General features: G+C 38.3%; 2 protein-coding genes across 2 annotated transcripts; one reads left to right on the top strand and one right to left on the bottom strand.

The window, feature by feature from the left end:
- The first annotated feature begins 3,339 nt into the window (after positions 1 to 3,339).
- On the top strand, positions 3,340 to 11,426 carry LOC111333409 (aplysianin-A). Its single transcript, XM_022938973.2, has 6 exons — positions 3,340 to 3,875; positions 7,270 to 7,455; positions 8,209 to 8,251; positions 8,712 to 9,470; positions 10,029 to 10,229; positions 10,971 to 11,426. Exons 1-6 carry the CDS (start codon positions 3,677 to 3,679, stop codon positions 11,164 to 11,166), a joined length of 1,584 nt encoding a protein of 527 aa, XP_022794708.2. The 5' UTR covers positions 3,340 to 3,676; the 3' UTR covers positions 11,167 to 11,426.
- A 2,163-nt stretch (positions 11,427 to 13,589) lies between these two features.
- LOC148720253 (melanocyte-stimulating hormone receptor-like) lies at positions 13,590 to 14,930 on the bottom strand. Its single transcript, XM_088738290.1, has one exon. The coding sequence runs from the start codon at positions 14,574 to 14,576 to the stop codon at positions 13,629 to 13,631; it is 948 nt and encodes a 315-aa protein (XP_088594416.1). The 5' UTR covers positions 14,577 to 14,930; the 3' UTR covers positions 13,590 to 13,628.

The raw sequence follows: 14,930 nt of genomic DNA, 5'->3' as shown, positions 1-14,930 counted from the left end.
GATCTGGTTTCGATTCTACAATTACCGTGTTCTTCTACTTGCAAGGATTAATTATTTGTTTCCAAAAACTAAGAGCTTTCATACTTTCACACAAAGTTGAATATTTGGACAATTTTATTTTAGATATGTAAATAAAGCAGCTCCGTGCGCTACTCCAGTGCATTGGTAAAGAAGCCCGCTTCTAATTGAGTTTGATGACAACTGACACACAGATACCGTGAACCACCGAGAGTCGCAATCCTTTCGGCAGCTTTTAACATATCGCTTTTTTTTCTCTGAGGTTTCATTCTTCTCGTACCGAAAATAACACTGTCAAAGGACCATTGCTCGAGACGTGTCCCAAGGTCACGTCTCAAGCAAAAGCGAAGGATTATTTCATGAAAGCGTCGCGCGTCGTGTAACGTGGTGTTAAGTTACGCGAGAAACCGTTGAGAATTTGAATGCGTTATGAGGAATAGTATGGGGCACTAAATATGGTCCATTTAAAATGTTAATATTTCGGAATATTTAGTGTTTTAAATGGACCATATTTTACTCCCCATACTATTCCTTATAACGCATTCAAATTCTCAACGGTCGCTCGTGTAATTTAACACTGCGTCACACAACGCGTGACAATTCAACACTGCGTCACACAACGCGTGACAATTTCATGAAATAATCCTTCGCCTTTGCTCGAGACGTGAGCTTGGGACGCCTGCGATCAACTCGGAAAAAAAATGATAAAACAAAACAACTAAAGTAAACATCTGGGTTTAATTTCTACTTGAAGACTCCCACTTCAAGCAAATGACATGTGATGTCGTCGTGCTTGGAGGGAGTATGTCAGGATTGTAAATGACGGAGACACTCTTTTAACCATTTTCACGACTAAAGGCTAAAATTTGCCAATTTTTACGCCTAACGGCTAATTTTTTTGGTTCTTTTACGGCTGTCGGTTAGGCCCATTGAGACCCTCATACAGCTGCTCTAATTTCCTCATCATCCTCTCTTCATGCAAAATTGATCTCAGGTTCTCCCAGTCATTCGCTCTTCCCCGGGCGGGCTCTCCATTTACACCCTTTTATCAGACGCATACAATTCAAAGAGTACCTTTCACAAACACTCGTTTCATCGACACAATTTCAACTGTATTCGAAAGCGAAATAAGCGATAAATTGGCTAAATGCCCGGTAACTGGGCACGGTCTCAAACAGACTAACTTCCCGACGATCAGAAATTTTCACAGAATTACAAATGAAAGGTTCTTTCAATCAGATGTTTTTTTTAGAAATGTGAAGCGATTCCAAAAATTTATTTGTGCTGTGACCGCGTCATACGCTTCTGATTAGACTGCCGGGCACGGTCTCGAATAGACTGCCCGGCAGTAAGAAATATTCAGCAAAATGTCATTGTAGCGTTTTATTTCGTAGATGGCACTTCAACCAGTTCTTTCTTTCAAAAAAAGGTCTTTCTTTAAGCCAGCGAATCAACATGGAAGTCAATAGGCTCCAGTACACTCACGGTATTTTGGTTTACCTAAAGTGTATATTCTCGACAGTAGCGGTGCAACTGATACTACCAAAGGCCCTGTTACATTTAATAAAAATAACAACTTCACTGAAGAAAAACGGGACAAGCCTTTTAAATCTATTCTCCGTGAAAAAGGTTTTCAGATATTTTCGACTGCAGGGTACAGTGTTTGGTCTACAGACTGTGCCCGGCTGTCCGCTGAAGTGTTTTTGTGATCCCATAGGCTCGGAAAATTGTCCTCTATAAACCAAAATAATTTTAGAATCACTTGGGATATCTTATCCAACATCGAAATTTCTGAATAGGATTATTTGAGGTTTCCCTCCAAATTTACATAACCGAAGCTGCGGGTGACCCCAGTAATGTCACGCCACAGTGTCCCACTTACGAAACTAACGTGACTTATCAAACTTCCTGTGAGATGTTTTTGTGTTTTAGCATGGTGCGTTCAGCTTGACCACTGAAAATCCAACGCAGTTCTTAGAATCGCTTGGAATTTATGGGAAAACATCGAATACACTCAATAGGTGTCAATGAAGTTTTCAGTGACCTTTTGGGAGAAAATTTTTAAATGCTGGGCATTTGGTCAATAAAGTATGTATGTATGTATGTATGTTGGTCCATTTGAGATTGATCCACCGTAAACATAGAAGTCGAAAACCAAGCGGCATCCAAGCTCAGAATATTTGTTCACTAAAAAAACAAATTAATTTTTGGAATCGCTCAACATTTCTAAAAAACCATCTGGTATTCTTAAGAAGTTTAAAGGAACCTTTTAGCGGCGCTATGGTAAAAAATTCCATTTCTGACTGCCGGGCACTTTTTCTATTTAAGACCATGCCCAGCAGTCTGATAAGAACCGTTAATAAGTGTCGACAACAGAGCGATGATGGAAGGTAAAGACTCGGAGAATTTGTCTACTGATAAAAGGAAATTCATTTTTGGAATCTCTTGACATTTCAAAAAGAACATCTGATATTCTTACGAAGTTTGAAGGAACCTTTCATTGCATATTCCGTGAAAATTTCTGACTGGCGGGCTTTTAGTCACAGCGTAAGGACATCTAATTTGATTGTATTTAGAAATGTAACTGAAACTGTGCTTAGCAATTTTGAGTGGTCCTCTCATAGTTTTATCTGTTCAAAAAAAGGCATTGAAATGGCAGAAAAACCTGAGCTTACCTCTTATCCTCATTAAAAGATTATAAAGACAAAATTAAGGACGGCGATGGCAACAGTGACACGAAGATTACGTGGAATCTTATTTAAAGAACCTACTCATTTACTTCACTAAAATTATTAGGACAGTGCGCACGGCTATCTTTGTATTTCAGTCTACCCAATTTGATACAAGCTTTGCAATTTCCAAGCCACACGAGGCCATTGATCACTTTTAAATCTGGCTTTCCCTTTTTATCGTTTCCTGCTCAAAGTTAGGCGAACGCAGAGCCCCGCCATAACCCTCGCGCAGTTCATAACTTCGTGTTGACGTAAGGACAACCTTTGAACTTTTTCCAGTTCAGTGATTCTTACATGATTCATAACATACAACATAAGGCTAAGGATGGGCCGATATGGTTTTCCTGAATCGATATGATACCGAGAACGATATTGACTTCATGGAGTTTAATGCAATGATAAATTACGTGATTTGATTGACTAAAAAAAAAAAACAAAAATAGGGCAGCTTGCAATGTTTAAGTTCTGCAGTGTTCAGTATTCTGTAAAAGCGTCAGCAGGACAATAAAAACTTTGAAATCGGATTAAGGACTTACTTAAGTTGAAACACGTGGTCATTAATGAATCCACTCTTACAGCGCTCACACACCGCTTATACTGGTATACTGCAGTGCTCATGGCCCAATGTTAAGCCCGGAGTTTTTTCGGCTCCCTATTAGCGGCTGGTCGCTGGTGTAAGACAAAGGGTGGGCTGGTCACGTGCAGTACAGAAGCACCGACACTTTTCGCTAGTACCGATTTTTTTCGGTCTGACCTCGGTATTACCGGTTTCTTATAATTAGTAACGGTATCGGCCCATCATTCATAAAGTATTCACACGATTTGTTGGAGTGTATAGTCGCATTTTTTCAGGCCACATAGGTTTGACGTCGCCATTTGGTCGATTGTATATTTAGCTTTAGTACTTTTCACCACGACTTTCCAACATGGAAATTGATAAGGAGTGCGGAGGAATACGCAACTTTGAAGTTCATGGATACTTTGTGAGTCGATTTAAGGCATTTGTAGTTGCAATTCTGTTTGTTTCGCTTTTCATCACTGTGGTCGTGTTAGCTACATTGCTGGTTAACGAACGGGGGAAAGGAGATATCACTCGAGCGACAGGTGATCAAGCTGGAAATCAAGGTTGGTGGTGTAGTCGCAGTATATGGCAGTATTTCTAAGGCACTGCTTTAAACCGGTTCAAAAATAAGCCTATTTAGTGTTTACATTAGTCAAATCTCAATGTACGACTCGTTTGTGTTACAGCGACTTCGCTGAAATGATTTGTGCTTTGCCAAGCAATTATTTTGGCATTGACAGTTCTTATTTGAGATCATGAGTTTCAGCCACATCATCAGAAATAAAGAAGCCTGAGAAGACTCGGGTGTTTTTATTGCAGAAAGGCTCACTGTTATCGTGCTGGTTGTGTCACCGTTATCTAAAGTCACGCAACGCGTACATTCTCTGGGTGTAAAGCAGCTAAAATTGCAGCTTTTTGCGAAAATCCATGGTACGGGTAGAAAAAGCTTTGAAAATATCAATTTCCAATACTTATAGCAATCAGCAAATCTGGCTATCTCTGGAAATTCCAGCAGAATAAACTTGTTGCGCTGAAACCACGAGGTTCAACCCAGTAGTTTTACTTTAGTTTTGAACATTGATGACTGACGTAGTTTATTTGATCTATAGAGTTGTAGAAAATCGAAAATTGCGGTCGATTAGTTAAAGCAACAATCCGCCTGTAATTTATTGACAGGCTTCAAAAGGAAGTTGAAGCCATGCAACGTGTCTCAAATCTTAACGAGAATTCAGGTTGAGACTAGTAATTCTTACGTATGATGCACGATCCTCGCAGTAGAGAGCGCTATTTATGCGATAGCGAAAATCAGACCTGATAAAAAATCAGGCCTGTACGGGATTCGAACCACTGACCTCTGCGATACTAGTGCAGCGCTCTACCAATTGAGCTAACAAGCCAACTGGGAGCAGGCCGTTAAGTTGATTCGTAATAAACATGTGATGATAAATCAGATACAATGAATATATGAAGTTCATATATTTTGAACTGCAGTATTAGATACGTATGATGCACGATCCTCGCAGAAGAGCGCGCTATTTATACGATAGCGAAAATCAGACCTGAAAAACATCAAATCCGTAACTAGTAATTCAGTGAAGAAGTGAAAGGTAATTTAATTAAAAGTCCCACCTTGCCCATCTTTTCTAAACCTGCAGCGTACTTACGCCGTTCTCAACTGAACCATAAATAGCTGAATTCAATGAATTAATTATCACAAAGTGTGGATGTCACGCGCGCTGTCGGCATCGTGTGAAAGAGCACGTTTTATCAGAGCACAAAACACAATCAATCAATCAATCAATCAATTTATTTAACGTGGTCAGAACGCTTAGCTAAAAGCTAGTTTACAGGTACGCAACGAAATGAAAAGAGAAAAGGAAATTATAAAGCCTTGTGAAGGTATATAAATTTAAATAAATCGAGATTAAGAACTAGCTAATATTAAAATATAAGAATTTAACAATGTAATCACCGAGTTGAATATATAAAATGTAAACATTAAAAGCAGGAAATATAATTAAGGATAGATCCTCACCGCGCTAGAGTCCCGTGAGATCTAATTTTTTTAAGTAATTTTTAAAAGTAGTAAATGTTTGTATCTTTCGAGACTCGTCCGGTAAAGCGTTCCATAGTTTCGATGCAGCATATCTCCAGCATATCTCACAGAGCTGAGAGGTGAGCTAGCGCCTTCACGCCATCTGCCAATTTGTACTTTCACCAATTTGGCCAGCAAATAGCAACAGAAGAATAAAGGTTTGTAAACATGCCAAGCCTTACAACGTGACGGAGACGAAAATCATTTCCTTAGAAAATGAAATGGATTGTCCGAGTATTGAAATTTTTTACGCTCAGTTAGCTTATCATTTCAGAGCGCGCAGCAATAAAGCTCACACAGCAAACACTTTTATAGTATATGTAGTTCCGTGTTTAAAAACAAAACAAGATTGACGTAAAATATAACCATGACATGGTGTCAGAGCAACAGTTACTGCGATCCTAACTCATCATAAGCAAGCCTCAGAAATTACATCGTCGTGAACAACTAAGAGCTTGCTCTGATATCCTTTCCGATGCATTGAATGGAAGGCCACATCAGTCACAACAGCTGAGTTTGCTTTCGTTCCGTTTACTTTCAACCCGAGCAGTCTTCATGTTCCTTTGATTTCGGCTGTCATTAATTCATAAAACAAAGGTCTTGAACAGTTTGTTTCCTAAGTTTCACGTTAAAAGAAAACTTGCGTGTTTTCATGAGCTACAATTCGGCCGGATTTCACTGAACTTTTCACTTCAGATTTTGTTTTCAGACTACAAAACCACAAGCAAAAGTTTTGAATTAGACATAGGAACTTTTTCAGTTGGTGAACTTTGATGGTTTGACATTTTGACAGCTTTCGTCTTACTCAACTAATCAGATTACTCGCACCTTTCTGACAAGGATTCCTATTGGCTTAGTTTATCGTGTTTTATGACAGCATAAAAAATACTGATGACCCTTCTGTTCGGTTCGAAAATTGTAATTTGTTTTGAAAACAGATGGAGGGAAATTTGACGGATTCTTTATTATAAAACAGATAAATAAGCCTCGCTGTTTTAAACCACTTGGGAAGTGACTAGGACAATCAAGCAGTGGGGAGAAACAGTCGACTACGATTCGTGTTTCTCGCTGCACTTCTTTCGTTCTCCAGCCGCTTCCTGCGTGCTTTGCAACAGAACAGAGCACAGTCAAGGCTTTTTTTATTTGTTAATTAAATATTCTCTAAATCACGGGTAAAGTAACCGCGAACAAAGGTTAAATTAACTGACCGGAAGCGAGCTTAGAAACCATTACAAAACTACTAACATTATATTCGGTTGTGAGCTAAAATTACACAGAATGTCTGCTGCATTATGACAATGAAGTTTCCCATTCAAAATATCAGATTTGCATTTCATAACGTATTCTTAAAATCCTGTGAAATTTAACATTCCCCCAATTTTAGGCGACTAAATTTCGTGAGAAGAAAAAGTTTCCTCACAGGTTTTGAAAAAAGGAATTTAGAAGGACACCTATGTGTTAACTTTGCATTTAGTTCAACCCTTTTATTGGCTACGCCAGGAGCCCATTATCCCTTGCCTACGCTTGTTCGAGCAAAATGGTTGTATGTTGGTCTCCCTACTCTTTCTCGCCTCTTATGGACCTTGACTTGCGATCCATGATGTAAAAGTGAATTTGCGTAATTCTGTGGCGGTTGTCCAGTGCCACCTTACTTTTGTGTTGAAGGTTAGCGTAATTTTTCAATTTTCAACGGGCCAAATCAGAAATCAAACGAAAAAAGATACAACTTAGCACGTAAATTTTTCATTCCTCTATTTACCATTCAAGTGCTCGAGAGGCAAAAGAGTGCAGTAAAATTTAAACATAAAAGTTTTCATAGGTATGGATTGGCCATGTATCATAACGTTTTTCTTTATTTGAAGAGCCCCACTTGAAACAAATGACTTGTGATGTAGTCGTGGTTGGAGGCGGTATATCAGGATTGTACATGGCGGAAACACTCATGCGGTTGAAGAAAGAAAACAACGTATGCTTGTTCGAGAAAGATTCCAGATTTGGTGGAAGGAACTACGACTTCAGGTTTCAACGAGCACCAAACATCAGTATTAGTAAGAAATGTAATATTTTTACAAATAAACAAATTGTCCGTTTTGAAGAGATTAATTCAGATTTCTCGAGCATGTGGCCAAGTTAAAAAAAATAATTTATGACTCTCCACGGGTTGAGGCGAATCAGGTACCTTGGTTGCAGCTCCATCCACAATAGTGCTCTATTCAAACAATAATAGCGGACTTGCTTCGAGAGCTAGTGGCCTTTCAAACCACAATTTAATTTTTTATTAGTACAAAGAAGACAAAATGCCCGTTATCACGATTTCTATGTTAAACTGAATCATACACGCATTTCAATCGCGGTTCTTACTTTGATCTATCGGAGGAATGACGCATAGATAACAACCAATATAACATTTCTATCACATAAAACCAACAGATTCCGCATATTGTACTTCTGTACCGTAATAGATCACCGAAGACGCCAAAATCTGGTAAAATGAGGCGCCAATTTTTTTGTCCTTTAGTACCACATTTTGACGTTATCTGTGATGTAATACTGAACAGTACCACATTTTGACGTCATCTGCGATGTAATACTGAACAGACACACGGCTACCCAGAGTCTATGTGTTAATTAAAAGAAGGTTTTCTCGATTTATTAAATTACTCATTTGCCTTCTTATTGATCGATTTATCTGTTTGTTTATCAGATTTTATTGCGAAAGAGAAGGGTCTCTCTCTAATTACTGTCTCCTTTCAAGTTTTCGTAAAGCTTTACACTTACTTACTGAGTTTTATTTCCAAAAGATCTGGGGTCCTGGCGTGTGGATAGGAAAAACAAAAGAGTGATGTAAGGAAATATCTCTTATAGGTCTATTTATAGCTTAGCGCTTAATCATGATAACGGAATGATTATGAACCATTTTTAATTTGAGGAGGAAGTAATAATTGTTAAAAGGCCGAGTGACTTTACTAACTTCTTGAAAACTGACTTGTTAGTTACTTCTACAAAATTCGAGGACGAACACTGTTGTGAGAATAAATCTCCATATCTGGAAATTCAAACATTTCAAACAGGCTTTGATTATGTGTTTCCCTTTACCTTTACAACTACTTGTTTTCCTGATCAGTGTTTGTCTGCTTGGTTTAGCCCGACTGTTTATCTTTCCATGGACCTTACCTTGTCTGTGTTTTGTCTCACCATACCTTGTTCTGTTTATGTATCTACCTGACAATATGTCTCTGTCTGTCCAAATCCACTTGCTTGTTTTAAAATAACTGACAAACATTTGTCCTTATCTTGGTGTCAGGGATTTAGCAAGACGCCTCAACATCACCATGTTGTTCATTGGAAATCTCACAGACGTTTTTTTTCAAGCAAGAGGTGTTAATGCATCCACCTTTCAATCTCTGAAGGAAAAAGCTTTCCCGACGCTCATGTCAGGGCCGTTTTCCAATATGACGTGGTTGGATATGTATCTGTTCGCTTGGAAAAACATGACAAAAGAAAAAGCACTCGAGTTTCCTTTTTACCGAGAATTTATGTGCGAAAGACTGGGAAGTGAAGGTTGCGAGCTATTATACACCAGATACGTTGACAAGAGAGATTTCTACGAAGAAAGTACATTATACCAATACGAACACGATAAAGCTGTCAAAAATTTTTCATACAATTTCGTCAAACCAAGAGGCGGTATATCAGATATTACAACAGCACTAAAAACTTCTGCACAGCGCTTTGGTGCAAAGTTGGTTTTAAACGAGAGCGTAAATGGTCTGGAAAGGAAGGAAGGGGGTTATGCAGTTCATACCGATCGTTTCAAAGTGTCAGCCAAAAAACTAGTTATTGCTCTTCCGACTCTTCCATTTGAATCCATTACGGGAGATGTAGCTGCGGATGTCAAAAGTAATGTATTATTTGGATCCATTCAGGGGGCAAACGCATTCAAAGCAGTGGCCATTTATAGCTCTGCTTGGTGGGAAGATTACCTTCCCAATTTGAACCGATCCGAGCCAATCGTCGAAACATTTTGGTCAGCATCGACATGCATGGTGTTAGTGCCTTATAAGTAAGTGAAAGCGGAATTTCTATCTGGTTTACGCTCTATGACCATTATGTGTTTTTGCTGTTATAATTCTAACTTGGTACCATTGTCACTCCGGCTAAATTTTGTTGGTAGTCTCTTTATCACGCTCACTGTAACACGAGAAACAGTCATCATTACTTCCCAGCAAAAAAGGAAAACCGGAAAGAAATACATCTTTCACCTCCACCTACCATTAGTCTGTTTGCTCTCTTTTACCTTGTGCCTTCGCACGACTTCCTTTTGCCATATGGAAAAGAAACTGCTCCAGTCGCCACATTTCCCCCTCATATTTCCTCATTTTTAAATTTTCTCTCTATTTTGACTAAATTACGGCTATAGGTTTGAATGATGAGCGGAAAACCTTTTCTTATTCTTTGAAAGGTGCTGGGGACACAAAAAACGAGGAAATGACATATCTTTCACGAGTTGGGTGGCCCTAGTGAATAATTTTAAGATATCGATCAGCAAACATAACGGGAGTGTACCACTTTTGTTTTAAGATATTTGACATTGTCTTCATCATTGTTGTATTTTATTAAGTGGACGAGGACCTCAGGGAGAAGCCGTTATTCAACTGACATATGCCTGGTTGGGTTGCGCTGCAAAGTGGGGCAAGATGTCCAAGCTGCCTAGAGCAGGCTTTGAGGTGGAGATAAAGAAAGCTGTCCAAGAAGTGTTTCCAGAAAAAGATGTACCAGATCCATTGGATATGGTGTTCAAATTTTGGGACAGAGTCGCTTGGTGCGTACGCTAACCTTGTAAATGAAATAGTCTGTTTTATTTCATACACATTGAGAGTTATACAGTAAAGTACTATCGTTCGAGTCTCTGATTGGACGAACGATGTATTTTCATAGGCGTTCGCTTCCAATCTTTGAAATGCGCCGGTCAGTGAGAAATAAAGACATCATACCATGAAAAGTGCTTGAGCCAATTTTATTCACTCGTTGCGATGCATCTACAAATCACTCGTTCGCTCCCGCTCGTTGGTTTTTTTCCTTTTTTTTTTATGCATCGTAACTCGGGAATGAAAATAGTTCGTGCCCAGTGTCCATGGAATAATTTTTTGTTCATTATATAGCAAGGTACTCCCGAGGTAAATCCAAGCGTTCTCATTGGTTCTTATTAAGTCTGTATTTAGTAATTTCTAATATTTTCCTTAGTTGAAAAGACCTTTCCAAAGTAAGATGTTTAGATGAGTCGAACGTGTGGCTCACCACTTCCTAGATGATGGCCTCCTACGTTACCAACTGAATTCCTATGAGCCAGATTCTGTTATTTTATTTCCATATATCCCGTTCCTTATAAAGTAGTTTGCATAAAGAATTTTGATCGGCCTAGCCTTGTTAGACTTAGGCTGGTACTTATTCCACCGTTTCGAATAAGGGAGTTCCCTCTGTCACAGAAATTTCTGTATTTGTCTAAGTAGCGAGATCTGGACCATCTTGTATATTTACATTTATTCATATCTCTATTTAACAGGCATGTGACAAAGGCAGGGTCCAACGTGAGCCGACACGATGTGAAAAACTGGGCGAAACGTCCTTTCCCCGGAGAGGAAATTTACTTGGTTGGGGAGGCGTATTCATTAGAAGATGGATGGAACGAAGGAGCTCTTTCGAGTGCGTACAGCGCCCTCGAGGAAGGATGGGGAATATCAAATCCTGAGGAATATTGAAAGAGGCGCCGATATAGAGCCAGGTTATCTTTTAGAAATAATTTTTGATTTTAGGAATCCTTCCTTTCTTTTTTTTTTAACCATGATCACATGTCTGTGCGAAGTTTTGAAATCCGAAAATACTGTGGACCTTTAATGCGACTTCAGTGTACGTCAGTAAAGAAATGAGAGTAGGGTAGTCTGAGATCATAAAGGAATGGACGTGACTGGTTAGACGTTCTGTGAAACAGCATGAAAGGAATAAATGTTACTTTACCCAATGAGTGAATGTTAGTTAAGATGAGCTTACATCACCGCGGAAAAAATTCTACAGATTGTAAATTCTCTGAAAGCTGGAACTTCAGTGCAGAACTCTTGTCCTAAATTGGAAAGTTAGAGTTGTAAATTAAAGTATGGATTTTTGGGGAAAACCGTATAAATTGGATAAAAAAGCTGTAATAAATAATGAGAATTCACAACAAACGTAAACAAACGTCCTGCTTTTACGTAAGGGACCTTTCTCTTGACAGTATCGGTAACTTTTCGGAGCTAAGCTTTACTCTAATTATGAGTCTTATTGGTGGCAGTTCAATTGGTGACTGTACAAGCAACAGTTTATTCCTGCTCCTTAATTCGAAACAAAAGTTTAGTCAATTACTTTGCCCCCTTGCTTGATTAAATGTAAGTTATTGATCAAAATAAAAAAAAAAATTGACAAGAAAAAACTGTATGTGGCTACTGATAAAGCACAATTCTTATCGCAATAAAAAGAACTAGATGTTATATAATAACGCTAGAAGGTACTAAATGAATTTGAATATATGAAAATCATATATGTGCACTGCAGTATTAGGAACTGTATGAAAGCGTTCCTCGCATCAATGAACACTACTTTACGTTTTGCGTTTTTTTCGATTCGTACTGCTTCGTCTCCGGCAAAAACAATAAAGAAAATAGCCGAACATGATTAAGATTTTACGCCAGCAAAGTTCAAGTTTTTTCTGCAGTTTCGTTGTCATAGTCTTTATCTGTTCTCCTTTTGCAAATTCTGTGATTGTCCTAAATAATAACTAGCCAAATATAGCCCATTGGACCAAGAATCAGTTTGTTTGCCGTTTTCTTCCAACGCCTTGGTAACAAGAGACGAGTAAAACATTGATATTTTCAATTCAAGTAAACGTTTATGAATGGGTCAGGTGATTGAATTTTCCTTGCTACGAGTCTCTTGAGCGATTGGAGATGCTCCTTTCAGAACGAGACTTACATTCCAGTACTGAAGTAGACATGATTTTTTATCAAGATGAAAAACGCGGGGGATGGATAATTAAAAATTTTTTGAATTGACACTTGATGAACAATTTATTGCATCTATTTATTTTATTCTTGTATAGGAATTCTATCCCACGAAATTTCTTTCAAATTTTCCTTGATTATTCAGAATAGCGACTGCAGCTGAACTACAAGTGAGTTATATGTGGGCCGCAATTAGCTGTTTATCGCAATTAGCTCAAAGTTGAGTTTTATCTAAGTACGCACAAATTAGGGCCAAGAGGAAATTCCCTTGTCACACGCAAAGACATCGACAATATCATTATTTGATATGGGTAAACTTTCTTGACAGAATAAATAGCATATCTAGATAACTGTCATGTGTTAGAGGCGACAACTAATTGAAAGATTCTCCCTGTATTGCATTAAATTCAGAACTCCAAAAAAGCTTTGTAAAACGGCCTAAAAGAAAAAGAAGTGAAACTGAGGGACAGTTAATCGATCAGATGTGGTGGTCGTAGATGTAAAAAAAAGTTGGAGACAACCTAACGATACACCAGGAACAAACTGGATATAAAGAGACCCATTATATTAAATATTTTAAAAGAAAAGAGTATATCATGTTTATTTGAAATTATTCCGGTTTAATCCTAAAGAAATTTTAGAAAAAAACCACCGATCTGAAAGACAACTCTGTAACAACAGCTAAACTTCGTGAGCATTTACAAGTAACAAAAACATCTTCAAATGATGATAAACAAGAGAGATTTTTCTGATCACAAAACTCGTGACTGAAACTTGCACGTTTGGCAAAATGGCGTCATACCGTTAATTGCCCGCTTTCAAAAAGGAAAAAAATACAGTTAAAATTATATTTTAAACTATTTTTCCAAAATCTTCGTCAGCTCGAACAACTTTTTTATAAACTATTCTCTGAAGCATTTTTCCGATGCCTTCATACTGCTTAGGACAATAAGCATGAAAGTATAATGCATGAATCCTTTTTCGTCACCTATGGCTTATTGTATTCATGATAAAGTTTGATGGCAAGAAACGTTCTGTTGAAAACTGAAGATGTGGTTAGTGTCTGCACTGCCTTTCCATCAGCTGTTTAAGCGTAACTATAAAAAGACGCCGAGTTCTCCGATAATAATTGTGACTTCATGGGACAAATTTGAAAGTTTAAAAAAAAAAGAATGTAACTCCAATAAGATCTAAATCCATGGATAGCAAAGTGCCTGTCGTATTGTCTGCTTTACTGCTTGTCTTACTTCACTAATCTTCCAGCAGTAAAGAAATGGATTTAACGTAGAGTTAAAATAAACTAAGAAAACTACTACTTGCCCCAATTCAACTAAGTGCGATGAACGTGTTTTACTGTCAGCAACTACAGTTACCACTATAAAGGATGGTACATAGCAAACTACCAGTGCTAACTGCACCCACAGTGAACTGTACAATGCCTTTTTGTATCGCGCCATGTTCAGTGCATTTGGTTGGCTCGGCTGTTGTTGGACATGATCTTGTATTTGAGTGTGATGATGACTGAGACCCTGGAAAATATTTAAATACGAGGCGACTGAAATAACAAGGCAAGATGGTATAATTATAATGCCAGACCAAATAAGTATACGGTAATCTAATGTGTAGCATAAAGCAATAACACTAGATACAATCCTAAAGGTAGCTACGATGATGTATGTGCGCTTCAAAGTTACAATTTGTCTGTATCTTAGCCCCAACAGTAGCGCGAATAGCCTGTCCACGCTTATGGCCGTTATCGTCATGAAAGACACTTCACATAATGCATAGCCTGTGATGGTGGCTGCGTCATATGCGTATCGACAAAGACTCCACTGTTCGTGAACCAAGGACATCCAGATAGTAGTTTGGAGGGGCTGTCTAACAAGACCAACCAACAGATCAGTTGTTGCCAGACAACGATACAAGAGTTTGGACGGCAGATGTAGGGAAGACTGTTTGTGAAGGGCAACGAGGATAAGAAAGTTCCCAAGAAATGCTGTGATGGAAAGGAGAATATGGATTGTTAAGAAAGAAATTTTAAATTCCTGTTGAAGCACACCAATCAGAGAAGGGGAGCAATGTAGTTCTTGTAATTTTTTCGCTTGTGTTCCACCTCCATTGAAATTTGTTGTCGACATTATTCTGGGTTCGTTTCCTTTTTCTTAGACTGAGGTTATCTGAGAATGCAACGAGAAATGTTTCGTCTAAACAGCAACACAACGACGGTCAATAAAACCTTACTCAGTTCCTACTTAATGATCATATAAAAACTTCCTCGTTATCGTTTACTCGTTTGAAAAACGTCACAGAGAAAATTGTCTGTTGTGTCAAAAAGCCTATGTTTGTCGATTTAACTTGTCAGGTACAACCCGTATGAAATAGGAATAAGATGTAAATATATAAAACACCTGTAACATTCCTTTTTCAATTCAATTGCGCGAGCGTGCTCAAGAAGTAAGATTTGCTCTCGGCTGCGCCTCCAGCAACTCTTA

Source organism: Stylophora pistillata, chromosome 11 (genome assembly GCF_964205215.1).
Source record: "Stylophora pistillata chromosome 11, jaStyPist1.2, whole genome shotgun sequence".
In the NCBI taxonomy this organism is placed as follows: Eukaryota; Metazoa; Cnidaria; class Anthozoa; order Scleractinia; family Pocilloporidae; genus Stylophora; species Stylophora pistillata.
Note: the sequence above shows the minus strand (reverse complement) of the source record. Positions and strands in the feature narration are given on the sequence as shown.

What these genes read in the sequence shown, in the direction of transcription:
- LOC111333409 (XM_022938973.2), top strand. Translation starts at nt 3,677, where the DNA reads ATGGAAATTGATAAGGAGTGCGGAGGAATACGCAACTTTGAAGTTCAT. An exon ending in AGCACCAAACATCAGTATTA is followed by an intron (nt 7,456 to 8,208) that starts GTAAGAAATGTA and finishes TATTTCCAAAAG; the next exon opens with ATCTGGGGTCCTGGCGTGTG. An exon ending in AGGAAAAACAAAAGAGTGAT is followed by an intron (nt 8,252 to 8,711) that starts GTAAGGAAATAT and finishes TCTTGGTGTCAG; the next exon opens with GGATTTAGCAAGACGCCTCA.
- LOC148720253 (XM_088738290.1), bottom strand. Translation starts at nt 14,576, where the DNA reads ATGTCGACAACAAATTTCAATGGAGGTGGAACACAAGCGAAAAAATTA.